This window comes from Malurus melanocephalus, unplaced genomic scaffold (assembly GCF_030028575.1).
Source record: "Malurus melanocephalus ecotype Western Australia unplaced genomic scaffold, MMel_1.1 scaffold_2, whole genome shotgun sequence".
Taxonomy (NCBI): domain Eukaryota; kingdom Metazoa; phylum Chordata; class Aves; order Passeriformes; family Maluridae; genus Malurus; species Malurus melanocephalus.
Window position 1 is genome coordinate 2,517,308 of NW_026623234.1, and position 22,136 is coordinate 2,539,443.

Consider the following 22,136-nt stretch of genomic DNA (forward strand, 5'->3'; position numbering starts at 1 on the left):
TGAGTTTACCTACTCCTTTGAAATGCAGGAATTCTCTGCTACAAGTGTGGATGTTTCTTCTTAATCTTAGTTAACTATTGTCCCCAAGGTAAGTGGTGGTATCTCCCCAACCTCTGGCATTTAAAATTATCTTCCCTTATGGGTAATGAAAAGAATGCTCTCTGTATTATTTTTCATCCAAACAGGTACATATGTGAAGAACTGTGGTTTTTCAATAGGCACTAATGCATATTTTAGTGATACTGGGTTCTTATTTTTCCCATTTTCAATGTATTTAAGGACAAAGCATTTAAGTTGGTAAAACATTATTGTTAGGAATGTGAGCTAGTCCTTCATTCAGATTCTTTTATTCATTCATTTGAATTACAGTTAATTATGCCATTGCTGTTAGGGAAATACCAGTTTAATAGGTATGAGCCAAATTCCTTGCTGTGGACTGCTAGTCAGAATATTCACTGAATATAGCAGTCCTAGGGCGGCAAATTGGTTGTCCCTTTTGCCTTCACACAGTGTTGAATAATAAAACACATGTTAGCAACTCCATTCACCACATTCTCTAAATTCTTCTGCTGGCAAAAAAAAATCTGTAGTTTTGGTTTTAATACTGAACACTTCAAGCTTTTCAAATTGCCTCCTGGAATTTTACGGTAGTTCCCTATGTCATGTGCCCTGTCTGTACAGAAGTTCATCCAAAAATGTCTTTGTACATGTGACTTGTGTTGGCTGGTGCACCCCTCAGTAGCAATTACAAGCATTTGCAAAGTACTATGTTATCATTTGTAAGAATTTTGATTTATACTGGAAGCTGATTCTAACCTAAGYGTCCACTGTTGACTTCTTTCATGTTAAACCTCTTCAGAGCTCTTCAATCTAAGACTCTTGCAAAAAGCAACTTTTTTTGAAAAAACCTTCCACTAATGTGTGGTGGTTATCTATAATGGATGTTGTTACACACATGATCCTGTCTTTCCCACCTCTTATATCTGCTTCAAAACAAGATGTAATAAAGAAGAAAATAAGGGAATAAGGACAGGAGTAGGAGGAATGGTGTAACTAGCTGAGAKTGAGAAGCTTCCAAGGTAATTCTGTCTTTAGTATTGAAAAAAAAAACCAAACAAAACCTTCCTTGAAAACTGAGAAATCAGGTATATAGATAGCATGTTGCATGGTTATTCGGAATTTGTGATTCTCTACAGAAAAAGTTGCAGATATAAGATCCTGRTAATATCTCAGCTGATGTCCTTTCTTGAAATTCATGGAAAGAAGAATTAAGTAGGTAATTAGATCCCAAACTGTATCAGACTTTTTGACAAATTTAATCTCGACGCTGTTTGAAAGCAGATGGGAAAACAGTGTGATGACAAGAGGACAGGTGCAGTGTGCACATGACAAACTGCTTCAGTAAGGAACAAGCTGCTCTGTTCTTCATTAGCTCCAATGCTTGCACTTTTAACCCTCTGGAGCACAATAAAAGTAAAATAGAAAACTTCTTGGTTTTAACCTCATGCTTTTATGCTACAATGGCACCTTGTAAATCTAAATAAAGGCAGAATCCACATGTTTTGGGAACTAAATTTGCCTTGGGAAACAGACCCTGCCACAAAGAGAAAACATTTGAAAAAGAGTTTAAAAACCYAAACAAACTGGACTAAAGGTAGTAGAAGTGTTTTAGAAAATAATTAGTTTATACTGTGTTGTCATTGTTATGCTGTCTGTTTACATGTTTAAACTACAAAATGGAAGTTTTCATTATTTGAGATGTGYGCTTTGCTCCTGAGGCTTTACTAAGTGCCCAAGAGAAAAGATACCACCTCTGCTAAGTGAAGGGCAATTRATTTTATTTTGGTCTTTATTATGTTCAGAAGAAATATTAGGGATTGAAAAGAGGAGGAATTTTTAAAATAATCAAAGGTAGAGACAAAAAATGGGAAAAAAGGGAAAAGTGAAGAGAAGCAGAATTGGAAGAATGGGACTAGTCTACCAAAGGATGACTAAAACACAGAATTCAGGAGGAGTTCCATTTTAGTGATAATCCTATGGCAGGAGAAGAGAGCAAAATCTGACCAAATGGTTTCATTCAAAAATGATGGCTCAGGATGAAGGTGTCAGATGAGTAAATTGACCAGTAAAATTCATAAAGAGGGATCCCTTCCTCCCCCTGCTGCATACCCACATGGCTGAGGTTTCCTGTTCTCCTTGCCAGTGTGTTTGACCAGTCTATGGATACATTGGCTGATCCTGTGATCAGGAGTTGCCACTCAACAATTGTCTCACAATTGTTTGYTGCCTTTTGGCTGCCAGGGGGACCAAACAAAACATGCTGATGCTCAGCTGATGGTGGGTTAAAGCCATGACTTTGGCTGCTGTGGTGTGAGGCCTTCATGAAAAAGAATTTGCAGTTACTGCTGTCCTCATACAAGTGTGGAGGGACATGAGAGTGGAGGAAGTTACTGGCCTGGTGTCAAGGCAAGTTCTCTAGCTTGTGCCTGAACTCTCAAACCCTGAATTAAATTATGCTTTTGTTGACTGCAGAGAATGCTGCTTGAAAACTGCTGTACTTTGGATACATCTGGGTAATGACTACCTGGCTTTTTCCTGAGTCACGTCTATCTGGGAAAAGAAAAACTTTTTTGATTATAGCAAGGAATTGTGATGTAGAMAACATCGGTAACTAGTATTAACCTCGTTGCTTTTAAGCTTCTTCCCATTCCTCCATTGTGATGAGGTTGCTGGATCTGTTACACCTGGATGATGGTGGCTTTTACAGCAGAAACTCTGCATTCTTCCATGTGTTGCAGGACTGAATGCGATGCAGCTACAGAACCTGGCAGCGTTGGCAGCTGCAGCCAGTGCAGCTCAGAACACACCGAGTGGCACTGCTGCACTCACTTCCTCCAGCAGCCCCCTGAGTGTGCTCACCAGCTCAGGTAAGAGACTGTCTGTGCTGGATCCTGTAACCACAGGCATTGCCTTGAAAGTCCTTTCAGGATAGATGTCACCTGTTTTGTCTATCCCTTTTTGTCGCTTTCATGTTGATCTTTAATAGGTAAACAGTTTACTAGTAGATTCACTGGCCTCTGTTWAGAGTAGATATCTGCCACCAGCAAAGGCTTTTTTTACCTGGTGTGTTTCTTCCTCCAAATGGTCAGATCAATTTACAATAAAAAACTTTTGAGGTCATCATGAAGCAGAAAGGTAGGTGACCTCCTTCCAGTCATGTTATTACAGTATTATCACATATTTGGGTTATCTGTGATTTTAGGCAGGAACTGTGGCAAATATGCCCTGTTCCTGTCAATACAGAAACAGAAAATGCCTTTAACATGAGATAATGCATCTGTGCACTAGAACAATACAGTCTGTATCCCATTAATGATAAGGATACTATAAATTCCTCATAAAAGTAAAATAAACAGACATCTAGCACTTCTACTAAAAAGTAGCTATCTAGAGCTTAGTGTACAAGTTGCATATAAAAATCAGTATCTTCCTTCTGTGTGGCTTTTTTTGGGCCTTGTTTGTTTTGGGTTGGGTTTTTTAACTTTAGGTTACACACGTTAACCAGAGACACTAGAATGTCCAAGTAGTGTTCTTTTGCTGCTTTATTGTTAAATGTGATCATTAAATGCATTGAGCAAAAAACTAAAAATTCAACCGTGCTTAGAACAGACATGTTCAGTTTTTATCACAAATGAGGATCAGTATTCTACTCAGTTATTTCTATCCTATTTTGAGTTACTACAGAATCCTGACATGAGAGGGGAGACCCTGTATTTTCACAGTGTAGGTTTTCCACTGGCTTCTATCCTGCAGAATTGACATCCTCCCCTGTGGCTGTGAGACACCAAAGAGGGTTGAAGGGAGAAGTTTTAAATTGCCACAGGTAGATTTTTGAGTTGYGTAGGAGGACCAGGGAGCTGAGCTAAGAGGTTATAAAGAGATTACAAGGAAAAGCTGTTTAGAAAACCTTATGTCACATGATTGGGAGTTAAACCATGGGTGCTTTGCACAGTTTTCTACTAAGAGAAATTCCCAAGAAAGAATTTCGTTCAAAGAGTGTTCTGTTGCTGGACATTTTTTACTTAAAAACTTTGTGGTCTGCAATCCTTAAAAGATTGAAATTTTTAAATTTATCTTGACTCCCAGCTATATATCCTGTTATTAAGAAACAAACTAATGAAAACARACAAACAAAATCAATTAAGAGTTCATCATACAGAAGAGCTGCATTTGTAACCCACAAATGCTTCTTCATCAGAATGGAAGTATGAAGGTGGATATATCTGACAATTTCTCCTATATTTCCTCATGCTTTGTCAGGTTACAGTTTGCTGTGACTGGCATTCAGAACTAAGATTTCTTCATTGCCTGTCATGTCTAATGACTGCAGCAAATTTGTTCTCTGTTTTGTTGAGGTGGAGAAAGGGGCTGGTAGGTTGGCTAGTTTAAATGTCAGATGTGCTAGAAAAAGGAGAGACAGCCCCTTCTCAGAAGTGTGCAGTGGAAGGCCAAGGGCAACAGGCACAAGTTGCAACCAAGAAAATTCTGATTAGATAGAAAAATAMAATTAATGGCGAGAGTGATCAAGCTCAGGAACAAGTTGCCAGAGGGGCTGTGKAATCTCTGTCATTTCAGAGAGTGAGAATGCAATTGGAAAGGACCTTGAAGAGGGTAACCCAATTCAGAGGTTTAATCAGCACCGARCAGACTGCTAGACAGGATGACCCACAGGTCCTTTTCAAATGAAGTTATACTACTAATGAGTGATTCTTTGGAATTGGCTTTCCCTCTGTGAATTTTGGCTGTTCTGTGGAACTATGCAAGTTCCTTTTCCCTTGATGAGAGACATATTTCAGGACTCTTGTTCCATTTTTTATCATGCTGGTGGAGGCCATTTTTAAGTACTTTMTATGCTGAATCCAAATAGCCTTCTCATCATCAGTAATATCAATAAATAATTGTGTCAAAAATTCAGTTATCATGATGGATCGTTTGTATTAATATCCTGTAGAGATGTATCAGTTCACTCTTAACAGGCTTGTAACATGAAGCAGGCACTATTGTATTGCTCTTTAAAACTAATTTCAAGTATATTTTTAAAAAGTAGATATGAGCTTTGTTCAAAAGAAATAAATGTTTTGGAGGGTATGTGGTCTATAAGTAGTCACTGACATCAAATTCTGAAACAGGTCTAGTGCTTTTCATTAGAGGTTTAAATATGCTTCACCTTTAAAACTGTCCTCAAATTGGGATGAGGGAAGCCTCAATGTGTACAGACGCATTCAATCCCATATTTCATGTAATTATACAGCTTTTTAGCTCTTAGGTCTTCAAGCAAATTTGAAATTCTATTTTGATAAATATTCATATGTGCATTCACTCTCTATGTATCACATAGAAGGCTGTTGGACTCCACACAGAAAACATCTATCCCTCCTGAACTACACCTAGAACCTTGAARAAATTCAGTATATAGCAGTTCAGGACCATGTGTTATAAGTGCCTGTCTTGTCTGAGGGACATATGGCAACATCCACTGTGATAACCTCTTAAACCTAACTGCAGATGAGATGACTAACTCCTTGACTTCTCTCCATCTGTCATCCAAATGTTCACCTGAYGCTTATTTGGACATCTCTCCTCAAATTGCATAATTGGTGGAAAAATCCAGACAGTCCTTTTGCATAGTTGCCTTTTTTATTTTCTTTCACCTGCACTGATATAATTTCTGTCTGGGGAACTTGGAGGTCTACACAGTGCAGTACATGGACTATGGATAGGTTACGTGTCAGAATGGTTAAACTCAGAGGTGTTACATATTGTTGTTGTGCTGTCTGCCTACCCATTTCAGACAATTTTCTTCAGATAGTTCCAAGCACAATTGTGTATTTTGACATAGACTGAGATAGTAAAACCTTCAACCTTGCTGAAGATTAGCTGCTCTTGGAACTGACCAGTCTACTGCTGTTAGGAAGTCACTGTTGCAGAGACCATGGCTGTAGATAAACTCACTTTAACTGCTTGCTTGTGAAAGGGACATACAAGAAMATATAGAAGTATCTCAGGATAGGAGTGTCTTGTCTGCCGTCTTTTTGACAATGCAAGAATTCTCTGCTCCAGAGCAAAACAGAATGGTTGCAAATGCTGAGGTATGTTTCCATTTTTCATCCTAAAGGCAGCCTCAAAGGTCCAACAAAGCCTAGATGGTTTTCCTGGCCTTAGTATGTCTCCAGCAAAATTGTTTTCAGAGATGGCTGAAAACAATAGTGTTTCTGATTTTACTGGAACTAATTCTGGTGCAGTTATCAGATTCATCGCCAGATTCATCATTTTCCTTCAGGTCATTGCTTGGATGCTGCATGACTGAATTAGGACACACTTACTGTTCCCTCAGTTTGCCTACCTCCTCAAGTTGTTACTTGATGACCTTGTCCAGGTTTCATTCTTTCTAATAACAGATCTTTCAGTATCTTTCTATAAAGCTGTTCTTTATTATATAATCAAATTTTCTGAAATTTCTGAGTATTTTTGGCTACTTTTGTTAGAGTTAGCCTTTTTGACTCGATGTAGCTGGGGAGGTAGATCTAAGAAAACATTACTTTAGTGACAAGAAAAAAAAAACACAACCCACCAAAAACTGCGGAGAAACAATGTTAATAATTAGGGATGGAATAAAGAACACACATAAAACAGTATTGGTTTTCCATCMCCATTTAGTTGTGCTCTTTTCTGATCGAAAAGAGAACACAAGAAAATTAGAACAGAAATGATGACTAGAACTGTGGAACTCCTTCCCTCTTAGGAACTGCCTGAAAAATAGAAGGCTGACATGGGAAAAGGATGATTRCAGCCTACAAATACATTAGGCTGTGATGAAGATGGACAGGGAAAAACCARTCATTAGGTATTTCAAGAAAAGAATTGCAGGATATCAGGTCAGCCTGATAATTTTTTAAAAAAACCCAGATTTTTCTTAGCAGAGGKTATGATTAAATTGCAGAAACTGTGCCTTAGAACACAGTGGAGTCCAACAATTTGGTGTTCACAGTGCATTGAAATTAATGAATGAAAATCATAACTTTATTACAAAGACATTGCCTTTGGCTGAAGAAATCCTAGATTCACAGATGGCTGTGTTGATATATAGACTGTAGGTAGGAAGCATTCCTTTGTAATTGCCCTGTATTTCTGCTCTCCTGTTACTTATCTGCCTTTTGTCATCATCAGAAATGGGATGCTCTCTTTGGTKTCTACATAGGATAAAGAAACACAAGCCTTCAGTTTTCTTGGTGTTTTCAGTACTAAAGCATTTCTTGTTTTGCCTGAAGAAATTTCTAATAAAGGCAGCTAAACTGAAATAGCTACGTGATCAGCTTTTTATAGTGGTTTAACTGAATTTATTTAAAATCACAGCCTTTTAAACAGGGAAGGCATCCATTCTCTATCTCACTTTGTTCTCTGGCCTTTTTTGCTTTAGCTGTTTCTATTTTGTTGGGGATAGGTTTGGGGGGGCTTTAAATGATGTTCTCATCTGCCAAATGTAGCGTCTTTTTGAGTTATAAAGATTAGCAACTAAATGTTGCAGCAACTAAATGTTGCAGAAACCAGTTACAATTGATGTAACTATGGTTTCTGAACTCTGGCTTTTATTCAGCCAACTGTGCTGCTTTTTCTACCARCTTGAGGGTTATACTGTAACTTGTTCTTTGCATTTTCCAAACATTTAATGTGCTATGGATAGTAAGACAGGAAGTGTCTCCTTTTAAGCATCTTAAGTTATTGTTTCAATTTTTTATTTATTAGGAGTTTGTCTAAACGTTTTCTAGAGGAGGTTTGTCATTTCTTCTTTTAGTAAAAAAGAGTGGTATGTAGTGCAGCTCTCTGGCTCTCATGCAGCTAATTCTTTTTAAAGTTTTAATGGATGTATGCAGCATAATTGACCAAGGGGGTAAGAGAAGAATTGAATTTGAAGCATTTTCAGTTTTCCTCATGTTTTTGTCAAACAGATAAATGCCTCTTGAAAGCACATTACAAGATGCCTCTACAGCATCAGTCTTCAATATCTTTTCATATTTAGCAGCCATAAATATTTTCTAGTGCATCTTATGCAGTGAATTTAAACTTCTTGGTTAATAGTAATATGCATAGCTTTTCTTTTTCAATAGTGCATAAACCTGTTAGAAAAACCACTGCTAAACAATTATAAAAATACCATGCATTTCTTACTTTATCATGGCCATAAATCTTTGTAGATGACCTCAGTTTAAATTTCTGTTTCTTTTGATATATCAGCTTGGAAAACTTCTTTTCCTTATGTTTTTCATGTTGATTTCTGTAGAACTAATTCTACCTGTTGTAGATTTTGGCTGACCATGTAAGCTGTTACTGTGCTAGGTGCTATATTTGTAGACTTCTCTTACTGAGCCAACATGATTATTCCAGCAATATCTTCAATCAAGAGAGGACAAACTATGTATTTTTGGATGTACATTTCAAGACTTTTCTCAGTCAGAGCCTCAGCTGTGGCAGCAAGGTTTTTAATAGAAAATTATTTAATGTGTCAAAATAATCTGGRTATGTGGTGTTCCTGTTCTGGCAGTATGGGAAAACCCCATGTTCAGCCTTCTTTAATGTCCCAAGTATCTATGTTTCAGGTCTTTTTCTCCTTATGTGTTGTTTCAAGGATATATGTTAATACATAGCAAGTGCTCTTACTCTAGTCAGCAGGAAACAGGGCATCGCTGCTGGTKACCTTATGTTGAGATACGGAGTTTAGCCAACATTCATATAATGTCTCAATCTTAGGCGTTTTACACTTCATGACATTATTACTGCCACAAAGAATAGATGTTGTGATGAAGTAGAAATTTTTTTAAAATGTAGGAGGGGTTTGGAATGTAGAAGCAGTATGATCAATCAAATTGTGTGGGTTTGGGGTTTTTTACGTAATTTATACTGTGTTGCCTGGGTCTGCTCCTTACTGATTTTTCCTTCTGGAGTAACTTAATGAAGAAKTTGAATTATCAGGACCAAAAAAATATTAGTTGAAGTTTAATTATTCTATTTTAATAGCAGGTTCCTCACCTAGTTCCAGTAGCAGCTCCTCTGTTAATCCAATGGCTTCTCTTGGAGCATTGCAGACGCTGGCAGGTGCTACAGCAGGCCTCAACGTTAGCTCTTTAGCAGGTAAGTTATGTGTCATGGTAGGTTGGSGAAGTAGCTGATTATCATTCCTTAGCCTGTCCTAGGTTTCTTGGGTTATTTTTTCTGCTCCCTGCTTTTTGTAATCCTACAAAGTGTTTGAGAGGTTATTGATCTGGCTCAGTGGAAGTACTCAGTCATCTTTTATTTCTTCTTTCTTATACAGGAATGGCAGCCTTAAATGGAGGACTTGGCAGTGGTGGTCTCTCAAATGGGACAGGTAGCACAATGGAAGCTCTCACACAGGCTTATTCTGGAATCCAGCAATATGCTGCTGCTGCACTGCCCACACTCTATAACCAGAGTCTTCTAACACAGCAGAGTATTGGTGCAGCAGGAAGTCAAAAAGAAGGTAGGCAGAAAACTGTAGAAACTACTTGAGAGGGGTTTTCAAAAGGGCAGGCTTAGCCCTTGCATCCTTATCTGCAGATTTTTAATTTGGTGGCATTTTTTTTTATAATGCAGGAATTACTGAAGCTAAAGAAGATCTGTGAGATCTTTCTACTAAGGGTTGCCCAAAATAGTTTTTACACAGGATATTTCTCATGGGATTTGTTTAGACTTAAATGCTTCCTTAATCATACTCCTCCATGTCCTCAGAGGGAAGGACAATATGAGTCTACMGCCTCTATCCCATTGTTAGAGAATCAGATGTGGTTTTATTAATGTTGTTTTCTTGGTCCTTCACCTCTTCCCACAGATACTTATGCCAGTCTTTTCACTCTTCAGATTCAGGTTCAATTTAATRTGTAGTGTAAAGTAATGAAGAATGTAGTTTCCAGCAGAATGTAGCATATTTAGAAGAGAATCTGTCAGATTACAASCAATGTGATTATTTGTATTTTGTTAGGAAATTTACTTAGTTTCCTTGGGACCAGATGTTTTATGTAGCCGTTTTTGGTTTAGTCAACATCTAGGACTCAAACTTATTATTCAGCTTTCATTACAGCAAGTATCTGTGAGCCAGTTTTRACACAATGTGTAAAGTACTAGCAAAAGTGGTGAGAAAGAGCTAGAATTATTTGAGTGATCAATCCCAGCAAAGAGTGATGCTAATTTATTCTGGAATCAAGTGCTCTGCAGTAATRTAAATAGCTGTTTCATTGTTCTCTCTAGAAAATTTGTCTTGAGTGGCTCTTTCACCTTTTTTGTGCAGTGTATGTTATCCACACTCTTTCTSAATTTATTTTCCTACTTCTTGTTTGAAGGTCCAGAGGGAGCCAATCTCTTTATCTACCATCTTCCCCAGGAGTTTGGGGATCAGGATCTGCTGCAGATGTTTATGCCATTTGGAAATGTCGTCTCTGCCAAGGTTTTCATTGACAAGCAGACCAATCTAAGCAAGTGTTTTGGTATGTTGGATCTACAGCTTCCTTAAGAGGGGAAGCAAAGGGGCAGACACTGATCTCTTCTGACCAGTGACAGGACCCAAGATAATGCCCTGAAGCTAAGTCTGAGGAGGTTTAGGTTGAATATTAGGGAAAAGGTTCTTCACCCAGAGGGTGATTGGGCATTGGAACATGCTCCCCAGGGAAGTGGTCACAGCATTAGCCTGATGGAGTTCAAGAAGTGTTGGAAAAGTGCTCTCAGATGGTTTGGGTCTCAGGGTGTCCTGTGCATGGACCTCAGTGATCTTTGTGGATCCATTCCAACTCAGGATGTTCTGTTATTCTATAAATCATTATCTTTATAATCATTAAAATCATATAAAAAGATTTTTTTTAGTAATATCTTTTTCAGTATAGTGTCTAGTCTAGCTTCTAAGTAAGTAGGGAATCTCTGTATTCCTAAAAAGTAAACTAAACACTTCCAACAATAAACTGTATTTTCCAGATTTTCAATKGGACTTTGCTTTTCCCAATTCCATACTCTTGTGCCTCATTATAGTGTTCTGGCCCTAGATAATTCTCTCTGAGATTAGCTCAGTTGGTTAGAGCATGGTGCTAATAATGCCARGGTTGTGGGTTTGATCCCCTTATGGGCCATTCACCAAGGAATTGGATTCGTTGATCCTTGTGGCTACCTTCTGACTCGTAATATCCTGTGATTATGATTTGTATTTGCAGACTGTATGTAATCCTGAGACAGTGCCTCCTCTTTCCTCTTCCTGTCTTTTCAACAATTGTTTGTATTGCTCTGTATATTAGTACRTTATGATTATGAATTCTTTCTATTAATATCTTTATATATAATTATTGTGGGAACCGTACTGCATTTTTGTAGTGCTGTAGGCACTCATGACTGTTTTGACAGATGGAGATTTCTTGTGATGGAATAGGAGAGGTGAGCCTTTATGGTTTTGATAGCTCTGTGCCTACATAACATCCTGAATATTTTCCTGTTTGAACACAAAAATATGCTGATCATTCAGCTATAATACATATATTGTGTTATATGTGGATGGATATTATGGAATGGGTAGCCATTGACTGGATTGGGAGTTATTCTCACTCCAGACATTAAGTGGAGTTATTTAAAACAGGCTTCTTCAAAACCCCGGAGAAGTTTATTTTCAGGATAGTCTTTTCCAGGAATTATATGCAACCTCTCATTTGAGAGCAGCCTAAACATAATMGTGATAGCAGTGCTACCCTTCCTTGGCAGCTATTTCGCTTCAAACAAATCTGCTCCCATAATGTCATGAGGGTGATTTCAGTCTTGTATCTTTAATGGGCTTTTGCATTTAGATGAGCATTTTCCAGATTTGGTTTTCTCCCAAGTATGAGTTCTTAAAAAAGAAACAGCAGTACTCATTTTGTTGATAAACTAGAAAATGTTACTTTAATTTCCTGAGCTTTGTATATCTTTTGGCCAAAGTTCYACGTGTCAGCAATGCTTTATTTGAGGGATCTTAGAAGTTATTATGAGGAATCTAAAACAATTGTGAGCTTCTGAAAATGGCACTTCATGCAAGCCTTTCCGACCTTGTGAGTGCCTGCATTTGCAGTTGTRAGCAGCTGTTGTGGGCAGCTTTGGCATGGTGTAATTGTGTGTTTTCCTCTCCTCAGGTTTTGTAAGTTACGACAATCCTGTCTCTGCGCAGGCTGCCATTCAGTCAATGAACGGCTTCCAGATCGGCATGAAGCGGCTGAAAGTACAGCTGAAGCGCTCCAAGAATGACAGCAAGCCATACTGAGCACCCCTCCCCTCCAGGACTGGAGTGAGAAGGATCTTCTGGTAAGTTGGAGAGGAGCGCACTTAGTGATTCGAAGCCCTAAGGCTGTGTTTTTGCAGTCCTGGAAGCTGATCCATGCCTTCTATCTGGCACATCTTCCCTTGAAGACTCTGCTGCAGCCTCTGCTGAGAATCCCACTTCGGATGGAGGACAAGTTTGTGCTTTTGTTTCCAGTGTTTTACTTTGGAGTTTAGGTGCCATATCGCTGAGGTTTTTTTGTTTAGTTTTGTTTTTTTTTTTCTCCCTTATTTGAAGTTTGCTGTGTTTGTAACCAGTGTGTGTTGAGAAGGACCAATGCCAGCTCCTTGGGGGTGGGGAGAGAAGGTTAAAGGGAGCAGCAGAAACTGACACCACACTGCCTTGGGCTAGAGAGGGGAAGGGAAAGCAGAAATAACACTGAACAGCTGATGAAAACAAAGATGGGCAAGGAGAACAGAGTCCTGGGTGAGAAAGAACTGACTCCTTGTAGCCTTTGTCATGCCCCATCCACTCTTTGAAATTTCCTTAACTGTTTGCCACAGTGGGCATTTAATAACTCATCTCTAAAGCAGGAGACAGGCTAAAAGGGGGAACACATTAACAAGCCAAAGGAAAACTGCAGTGATTTTTTTTTCCTGTTTATAAACTAGTGTTTATATAGCACTGTGAATGTACACAGCACTTTATAAAATTATTAGATAATGTCTCTGCCCAGAAAATTTCACTCTCTGTCTACAGTGGAATACTAATGAGGTGCAGTGAATTTCTCCATATATAAGAAAACTTAACCTATGTACTTTATCTAGGTTTTGTGGAAAGGTAGAGGCATCTTAGTCTGGATGAATACATCTGGGTCTGGAAACAAGAAACTTTAGACCCCTGGTAACCTGCAGAAATTTTTGACAATTTTTCTTTMTTAACAGTTGATCACATTCCTCATTTCTGTGGAATAATGTCTTTTTTGCAGAGATTGCTATGAATTCCTTTTCATAAGCATAATGTAAGTGCTGATTGTTTAATGAAATGATAACTTCCTGTTTTGTTGGGGTTTTTTGTTGTTTTTTTTTCAATGAACAAAACTTGTGCAGTGACTTGGTCTAGTAATTAGGTGTTTCTTTATACTGCAGTTTTCCTTTAAGTTGGTGTGTACCAGTGCACAACAGGCTAAACCAGGAGCTGTAGAACCAGAGTATTGAGCCATTCAGCCTTTTTCTGCCTTTTGGTACTAGCTGTTTTCTTTTACAATGAAGGAAAATTGAACACACCCCTTAAGAGAACACACACTATTTCTGCATTTTAGTGAAGTTACTAGTGCTTTGCTAAGGGCCTTTGTTATTCTCTGGTTTTAGGGGGCTCAAAGGATTTTTGACACTCTGGCCTGAGCTGTTTCAAGAAATCAGGGTAGAGGTCCATTTTGTAACCACCAAAATCCACCTCTGTCACAAGAGGAAGTTTACAATTTCTGTGTCTTTAACAGAAGTTCGATTTACCTCATAACATCTCCTTTYCCTTGTTTTCTTTGTATTCCTGGGTTGTGAGGCTGTTTCCCAAGGCACCAGCTAGCACTGCAGTCTGGGAGCCAGCTGCTAAATTATGTGTATGGGTCAGATGTGGGGTCAGGACTTTGTGTTCTGCTCCAGCAGGAGGAGCACTAAACCCATCAAACCTGAGATCTCGGTCGGAATCCCCACTTGTGTGTGGTGATCTGTTGGGAATGTTGGGCATTTCCAGGGACTGGGCCCCCTGGGATCTCAAACCTCAGAATTACAAGGCCTGATATGTGACATCCAAGGGGAGCCCTTATCAATTTTTGATTAAACAGTTTATGTCAGTCTGTCCCATATTGATGGCAGGCAGGTAAATCTGTCAGTATTATTTAAATAATTTTATGGTGGCAAAGTTTCAAAGGCCAGATTGCCAAATTTCCCAGTTATGCTGGCATGTGGTACCCTTCTGTGTTAATTATTTGAATCTCTCTAGAAACGTAAACATACACTGAAGTGAACCATGTACACTTGAATTCTGCACCATAGGAAAGATGTGTCCTGGTTTTCTGAGAAAAGAGTGTTGGAGTGTGAAGGCCTCCAGGGTGWTAATGGGATTTTTTTATATATATATAAATTATATACTTTTCAAAAAAAAAAAGAAAAAAAACATAAAAAAACATAGTTGGGAGCAACTGCTCCAAGTGCAACCTGCTGTAACCAAGAATGTTGTTTCTATTTTTATAGAAGTTTTATACCGCTCCAGGGTGGAGAATATTTATTACCTAAATTATTTCACTGGAAAAAAAGGCCAGGGTTTTGTAGAATCCTGAATGTGATTGTTTTACACACATAATGATGTGCACGATTGAAACTACTGATTTTCAGTGGCCTGTTTGCAGCCCAACAACTGCTTAACGAGGAAGATGAATGCTGTGAACCAGTGGAGGACAGCACTGTGCTCTGGGGTCTCTACAGTCACTCTTACCTTCTTTACACCTTACCCCACTGTACTATCCAAGACCTTTGTCCTGTTTTTCTTTTAACCTGATKCTCTGGCCTCTTTACTAGTCATTTCAGTTGCCCAAAATTAGATATTTAAGCTTCTTCATCTTACAGTGTGTCCTCAATACTGTAAATTAGAGATCAAACTTGGCATTGTTGCAAATAGGTGTGACTCCTATTAACTTTAGGAGATTCACCAGTTTACACTGTGGCTTAGTTTGATCAGTGACTCCTCCCAGACATAATCACCTTAAGACACCTAACTTGGGCTAGCTCTTGTGCCTTACGGCGTAACTATAAGTATTGCCAAAAAGCAAATAAATCTATGCAGGTTACATTTTAAAAGATGTGATCCTCAGATGGTTTGAATCAATGTAGTTCAGCTCTCTGAATGCRGTAGAGCTGCATCAGTTTTCACCAGCTGAAGATGTTGCCCTTTTTGTGTATTTGTTTCAGATTTCCCTTTCTTGGTGTATCAGTGTGTATGTTGCCAAAGTTAATAAATGTATCAAGTTTGTGACTTGGGCAGATTTTTTTTCTGATAACAAAACTGATCAGAAAAAGTCAACATTTTTTGTGTCTGTTTGATGGCTGCCACTTGATTGTGGGGATTTAGGCTGCTCTTGCCTTTCAGTCTTAAGCCAGTTTTCTTCCTCACTCGTTGGCAGGAAAATCTGGGATTTTGGGGGACTTGGGRCTTTTAAATTTTATTTTTAGTTCATATGATGCTCTCATTCAAGTGCAGATCAAATGCTTTATTTCCTGGATAGTAAGATAAGAGTTGGGTGAGTTCAAATAAACTGCAGAAGGTTGCCTGAAGTAGCCATAAGGACAAAGTGTGCTGTATGCTTAAAACCAAAGAACCCGATTTTCTACAATAGAAGCTAGAAGGACTTCTGATGAAATAGAATTCCTTATTACATATGCCACCGGGAAATACTTAACATATTTTTAATTTGCAAGGTGGAAATTATCTACTTTATAGATACTTTTTTCTCAGGAGATATTTGATTTTACTGCTGCAACAAGATGAAATAATTATGAACTTAGTCTCATACTGTTTATTGTCAGTTCTGTAGTAAATGAAATCATAATTCCTTCAGTCCCCTAGATAATCAACAGTCCAAAATAAGATAGTTCTTCRTATTTTAGCTTTTTTTAATACAAAACTGGCACTATTTAAAAATTCCAGCTGAGAAAAATTCTGACTGTCAAATGCATCTATCAGGAAAAAGCTTTTCACCTGAATATTGAAAGTCGCACATTACAATAATTGCATCATGCAGCTAACTGAACTGGTAATGGCTGTGGGTTAGGGCAAGCAGAATGAAATTGTTCCTGTTTTATTTGGAAATACCTAAAAACAACTTGGATAAAACAAATTGCAAATGAAGGGTGCAACTGTGAAGAGGTAAAATGCTTTGAAAGCTTCTTATTGCAGACATTGAAACCTAAGGGTGATTGATATCCCTTAGCATACCTGCCACAAAATTTAAAACACAGAATTATCATTGTTGTGAGAATAAAACAAGGACAAACTGGGATAAGTTTCTAAGTCATTGTTCTGTTCTTATAGGCAGGTCTTYCCATAGGGTTTTGATGAAACTTAATGTTTCCCCGCAACATAGCTGAGTGACCTATTTGAAAAATCCCTATCAAGAAAATCCCCTGATAAATCACACAAGATTTCAATGGTGCATGCTTAGATGTCACTTGATTTCATGTTTCTTGTTTCTCATGYCTCAGTTCATGATGAATTTGCTTTCTGGTTTAGGAGTGAAAAGTTGCACCTATCTGCAAATTATGTAGAATATTTCTAGAAATATAGAAAAAACTGCAAGTGTTGCATTGTACTCTGATGGCAGGAGTTGGTTTAAACTCCATAGTAAAGTCCTTTCCCTTTACTGGGAAGCATGAAAAACAAATTAATCTCAGCAGTTCTAATAAGAGGAGTGTTGCTGGTTTAGTAGACAAATTGTTTCTTGTTGCTTTGGAACTAGAATGCAACACTTGATATTCTTAAATTATGTAAGATAATATGCAAATCTCACCTYGTTCTAGTCTCTAACCAGAAGCTTTGAGATGTGCTAAAGATTAAGGACACAAACAGGAGCTAAAAAGAGGAGTTGGAGGTGCAGGGAGACAGAATAAGAAAACAAACTGCTTCCTCTCCCCTCTGCCTCCCACTCTCATCCCAAAATGTTCCTTGCAGCTCACGAGCTGAGGGGARAAAACAGAGGTATTTATGTCACTTTATATAAGTTAATATAAGAAGTATTTTTTAAAAAAAATCTTCAAGAAAATTTCAGGAAATACATTTTTTTCTGCTCATCAAACTGGCAACAGTGACTGTAGAGCTTCTCAGAGCCCAGAATCTCCTCCTCACRAAGTCAGGGAACTGAGGGCTGTTATGTAAAAGGTTGGGAGTGGAAAATCCCTGTGCAGGTCTAATGGTATGAAAAGTGCTCAGCTAGGACAAGTCTTAACTTGTAGTCAAGTCTTAAGGATTTCTTCTCTGGTGTGTGGGCTTTTTGTTTTGTGTAATCCTTTTTTTCCCCCCTTTTCCAAATCACCCACCCCCAGTTACATGGGCTYCTAGGGAATGAGAAGGGACTGTAGCTAAAGGAAAGAATATGGATTTGCTGGGCTACTACTGCGTAAGAACTTCCCGTGTTAGAGTGCGAGAAAAGTCTCAACCGTCAAACCACCTTGTGAATGAATCCCTTGTGTCCTCTGTCTTGTCTCTTGTAGTCTCAGTCTCTGTGGGCAAATGTTTGCCCTGGAGTCACATTTTTTGGAATTGGTCTCCTGGGGAGAGAGCTTACTCTGTTCTCAACAGAGGTAGTGGATGCACTGGGCATGGGGCAAGGTGAATGCATGTTAACCAGTGTGTCACAAGGCTGTGGAACGCTCCGCAGACTGGGTGCTGAGAGGGAAATCCTGGCCTCTGCTTCCATTTGGTTTCTGGCAGTTTGATGTTTACTTGGTGTCCTTCATGTACTTTGACTTTTACTTGTCCATCGTTGGCATGTGCTGCCCTCCCCTGTCAACTCCCTTCCCCAGGAGATCTCATTGTACAGTGCCCATTCTTGTTCTCTCTCTCCGTGTTTGGATGTACTGCTCTGTGTAACTCAGTGGGTCTCCCTCTTTCTGGTTTGTTTTTTTTTCTAGATTCCTGCCGTTTGTTCATCGTTGTGCCTAAAGCATGTCGATGTGGCGTTCAAGTACATCGTCCAAATCCTTGTCTCTTCAGCTTCTCTGATGCTTGAACTCTCACCTTTGACCTTGTGTTGACCTTTGATGCTGATGTGTATTTTTATTATGTTTGTTTCTTTCTTTTTTTTTTTTTTTTTTTTTTTTTTTTTTTTTTTTTTTTTTTTTTGCTGCCAAATTGGTTTTGCTAGAAAGACTGCTGAAGGGGAATATTTAAACTTGCATTTGAATATAAAAGAATTTCTATTTTTCTAGACCTTCATAAGATAACCACTTGATTTTGTGAATCTGATTCTTTGTAATTGTCTTCAGAGCAGCCTTGCTAGCATACCTTGTGGAGTATTTGTACTTCTGTGAACATACAGCCAATCACTTTCTAGGCTTAGTTTTTTCTGTGTGCTTAGTTTTAAAAACACAGTTCGAAGAAAAAGTCAATTATATGGTGTGACTCAATCTTTCAGGAGACTTCCTGGTCACATTTTGCTGATCTGGTTTCTGTGCTTGAGGAGACAGCATGTGTTTTTATGAGTTCAAACTTGTGACTTGAAGTGGCATCAACAGAAAACACTTGAACTACGTTTTCCTCTGATTGTAGCTACATTTTTGCCCTGGCATTTACTGATTTTTTTTTTTAATTATTATTATTTTTATTTTTTTCCCTGCTTCTCTGTGTGATTATCAGTCTGCAGTGAAAATTTGATCAAAGTTGATGTTGTATTTTGTTAAGCTCCAGCATGCTTGGTTTTTTTTGTAACTACAATCTCCTCAGCAAAATGTGATGTTTTTGTTTTAATCTTTCAAACTAAGATAGTGCCCAGAAATGTTGTGCATGTTTCCTGCTGTTTTCTTCACACCCTCGTATATATCACCTTCACCTCTCTGTTTTCTATAGTTTGTGCAAAAACTGAGCAATTTAATGGGTTTCAAAGGTATCCTTTAAATTGGTGGTTTTGGTATGACAAATCTGATCAGARGCCACCTGAGGGCATCTACCTGTGCACTTAGACTGTCTGCCTGACAGAGCACCTGGATCATGTTCCATCTCCAGTGCTGTCAGAGGCTTTAAAGGTGCTTGGTTACACTGTTCCTGTAGTGGAAATTTTGGTGGAAGGGGATAGCTGGGAGCAGGAAGGTGGGGGAACTCACAGTATTTCTTTTTCCAAGCTATCTGAAGCTAGGGCTCATTTGAAACACTGAGCATTTTGTACAAGTCAGGGCACATTTCTGTGAAGTCCAGCCTCAATTTAATATTATCAGTCAGAGTCTGGTGGCAGGATTTTGGAAGGGTCTAGGTTAGCTCATGAAATAAAGTGTTTTAAATATCCCAGAGAAAGCATTTGTAACACTGATCCTACAACTGCTGGCTCTTTTCCCAAATGACAAGCACAATACAACAGCCTCTGAAGCTGTTACCTGAACAGGGTACCATCCCCAGCTCTCTTTTCAAGGGCCTTAGCTGGGGAATCTCTGCGGAGATTTTTTAGTTTTTGTTTAATTTTTAATTGGGTAATGAGCTGAGCAGTTTTTCTGGCTTGCAGGATGAATTAGAACAGGTTACTGCTCTCTGGGTAGCAGGCTTCCCCTCSCTATGGACCATCTGCACAAGTAGAAACTGGGAAGTAGCTTCTAGATGAAGACACCTGAAGAGTGTGTGCTGTGATGAAGTTTCAGTCAGAAGCAGCAGCAAGCTAGTGTAGGTATCTTAAGAGTTGAAATAATGTGAAATGGAATTCCAGGAGAAGGGTTTTGCTGAGAAAATGAGTTTGAATGGATAGAAGTCTTAATTTTGTCCAATGTTTGGGATAATGTAAAGATGCTAAGATTGTTTTCTGTCCTACTCCTGAGTCGGTTGAGGATACTGCATTCTCAATAGGTATTGACTAGACTTGTGTAAACAGTCCTTAATCTGCTTACAAAACAGAACAATTTGAATATGGTACATGTACCTGGGAGTGAATCGTGAGGCTGAATGAAAAAAGGGTAGAGACTGGTTTATTTGGGAAGTAGGGTTGGGGGCTGGCTGCTGTTAGTCCCACAGTCTGAATGCACAGGGCTGTGTGCCAGGGGGCACTGATACCCTGCAGTGTATGGAGGAACTGCCAGTACATTTCTGTACATGTGCATTTGGTTCCATAAGGAACTTTGGGGAAACCTGTGGAAATATATCTGAAGAAAACCAAAATGCCAAATGTTGGATGTTTCTTTCCTTTCTTTTTTCCTTTTCTTCCTTTGGTTGTTTTAATTGTTCTGTGGTGGTTTTAATGGATTTGAGACAGTGGAGCAGCAGCTGCCTTTCTGATTTTTGGCTGCTTTTTGTGAATAATTTAAAAAGAAAATTTACATTTTGGAGACAAACCTGTGGGCTTTTTTATTGGTACAAACATTGTATTTAACACTAGGGGTTTTGTACAGTTTTTTGCCTTTTCTACTAGAAAACAATGTAAAGTGATTCACAATGTGACAAGAAAACAAATTGCCACTATGACCAAATGTAGAGTCTGTTCTGCAGTTAACGGGATTTAATCAACTCGAAGTCGTGGTTCAGTCGTAGAAATGCTTTTCTTTACCTTGTTTGAGCTGTTCCTTTTTTTCTTGTTTTGATTTGCAAAACAAAATGTCTTTTTGTGTGAAATTGTGTTGTACTCTGTAGAGAATTACAGATTTTACTTTAATGGTTTAAAAAGCAGAGGAGCGCGTRTTGCTTTTCTGATCTGATCACAGAGTTTGTGTAGTGGATTTAAAAATGAAAAGATTTGTTACAAGTTTGGAACAAGCGAATATGTGTTAAAGGAATTTTCTTCCTTTTGTGTGTGTGTTTTTTTTCTTTTTGTCCCAAAGGGCAACTTAAAGCTGTTTTAATTGCACAGACACACCGACAACAAGTCATTTTGTATATGCCAAGTGTGGTACCTTCCTTTGTTTATTTGCTATTAAACTGTTTGAGAAGAGTCTTTGTGTGTTGTATTTGTGTCTTAAACTTGAGGATCTTTTTGAGTCCAAGTGTGAGAAGATGAAGAGAGATGAGAGAACTATTTTCCAGTTTCTTAGCTGTGAGCCGCAAAAATTTTCATGGCCCAATATCACTTATTCTGGAGGTACAATATAGCCCTGTATTTTTACTTCTGTGTAGGTGAGCTACTTTGAGTAGAAACAGAAGAGGTTTTCTGGGTGATACACCTCCATTTTGTACCATTTGACAGTCAAGGCTCCGTTAGACAGTCAATTCCGTTAGATACGGAAAAGCTGAGGATCTTGGATAATGCAAATATGTGCCACACTTGGGAGTGAGCTGTAGGGATATGCAGCCTCACAGAACTGGTGCCATGTGGCCAGTTACTTGTCCATGCACTTGTGCTTTGTGATGTTTCAGGGGTTCAATACCTTGGCCATAGCAGCAGCCCTCATCTGTGCAGGAGCAGCACGAGTGCGTGGTGCTGTGTGCGACTGGAGAGGCACCAGCTGACACTGCTCTCACAAGCCCCCCACTTGCCACCACTTCCTTCCCCCTCCAGGACCACAGCCAAGCTTACAGCCAAGCATCAAGCTATCTGCAGCCCCAGTGCTCCTGGTCCTGGCAGTACTATACAGGAAAACCCCAAATGGATTTGGATTACTTTCTGGTGATAAGCAAAGCCTACCTGCTTCACTCTTAGAATAAAGATCTCTTTACAGCTCATTTTATTTAAGATTAATAAAAAGTATTTGGCAAAGCCAAAGCATAATTCATTTAGAAACGGGCCACAAGTTTGACATTAATATCGCCTCTTTCAGAAGGAAAGCATCACAATGGCAATGATTTTGCCGCATTTCTGAAAGCTCCTAAAATTCTGTAATGTTAATCCTTCCTTCTGCAGTCTTGCATCTTGGAGACTGCAAGCATTTTTAGAACAGTTATGTTTCTCCTCCATGTCCTTTTCTTGTGTTATCTGGCATACTCTTTTTCACCCCATCACTTCCTACATGATTGTAAATCTGAGAGCACTTGTAAGCATCAGGATTCAGTGCTGCATTCCTTGCCCTGAGYGCACCAATTGTGGGGCAAGGCACTGAGCCACCTGTTACAGACTGTGCTGGGATCC

General features: G+C 38.8%; 1 protein-coding gene across 9 annotated transcripts in view; it reads left to right on the forward strand.

Annotated features, from left to right (window-relative positions):
- The window catches only part of CELF1 (CUGBP Elav-like family member 1), a 59,319-nt gene extending 38,311 nt beyond the window's left edge, over positions 1–21,008 (forward strand). For 4 of the 9 annotated variants that reach the window (XM_057364582.1, XM_057364592.1, XM_057364556.1 and 1 more), the window contains exons 10-15: positions 2,799–2,927; positions 9,073–9,186; positions 9,368–9,553; positions 10,410–10,553; positions 12,210–12,378; positions 18,016–21,008. In XM_057364582.1, the coding sequence (XP_057220565.1) occupies positions 2,799–2,927; positions 9,073–9,186; positions 9,368–9,553; positions 10,410–10,553; positions 12,210–12,337 (701 nt within the window). In that variant the 3' untranslated portion in view covers positions 12,338–12,378; positions 18,016–21,008. Of the gene's footprint in view, positions 1–2,798; positions 2,928–9,072; positions 9,187–9,367; positions 9,554–10,409; positions 10,554–12,209; positions 17,125–18,015 lie in introns of those variants that run through there. The other 5 variants (XM_057364600.1, XM_057364609.1, XM_057364547.1 and 2 more) reach the window with 2 other exon arrangements.
- The last annotated feature ends 1,128 nt before the right edge of the window (positions 21,009–22,136 follow it).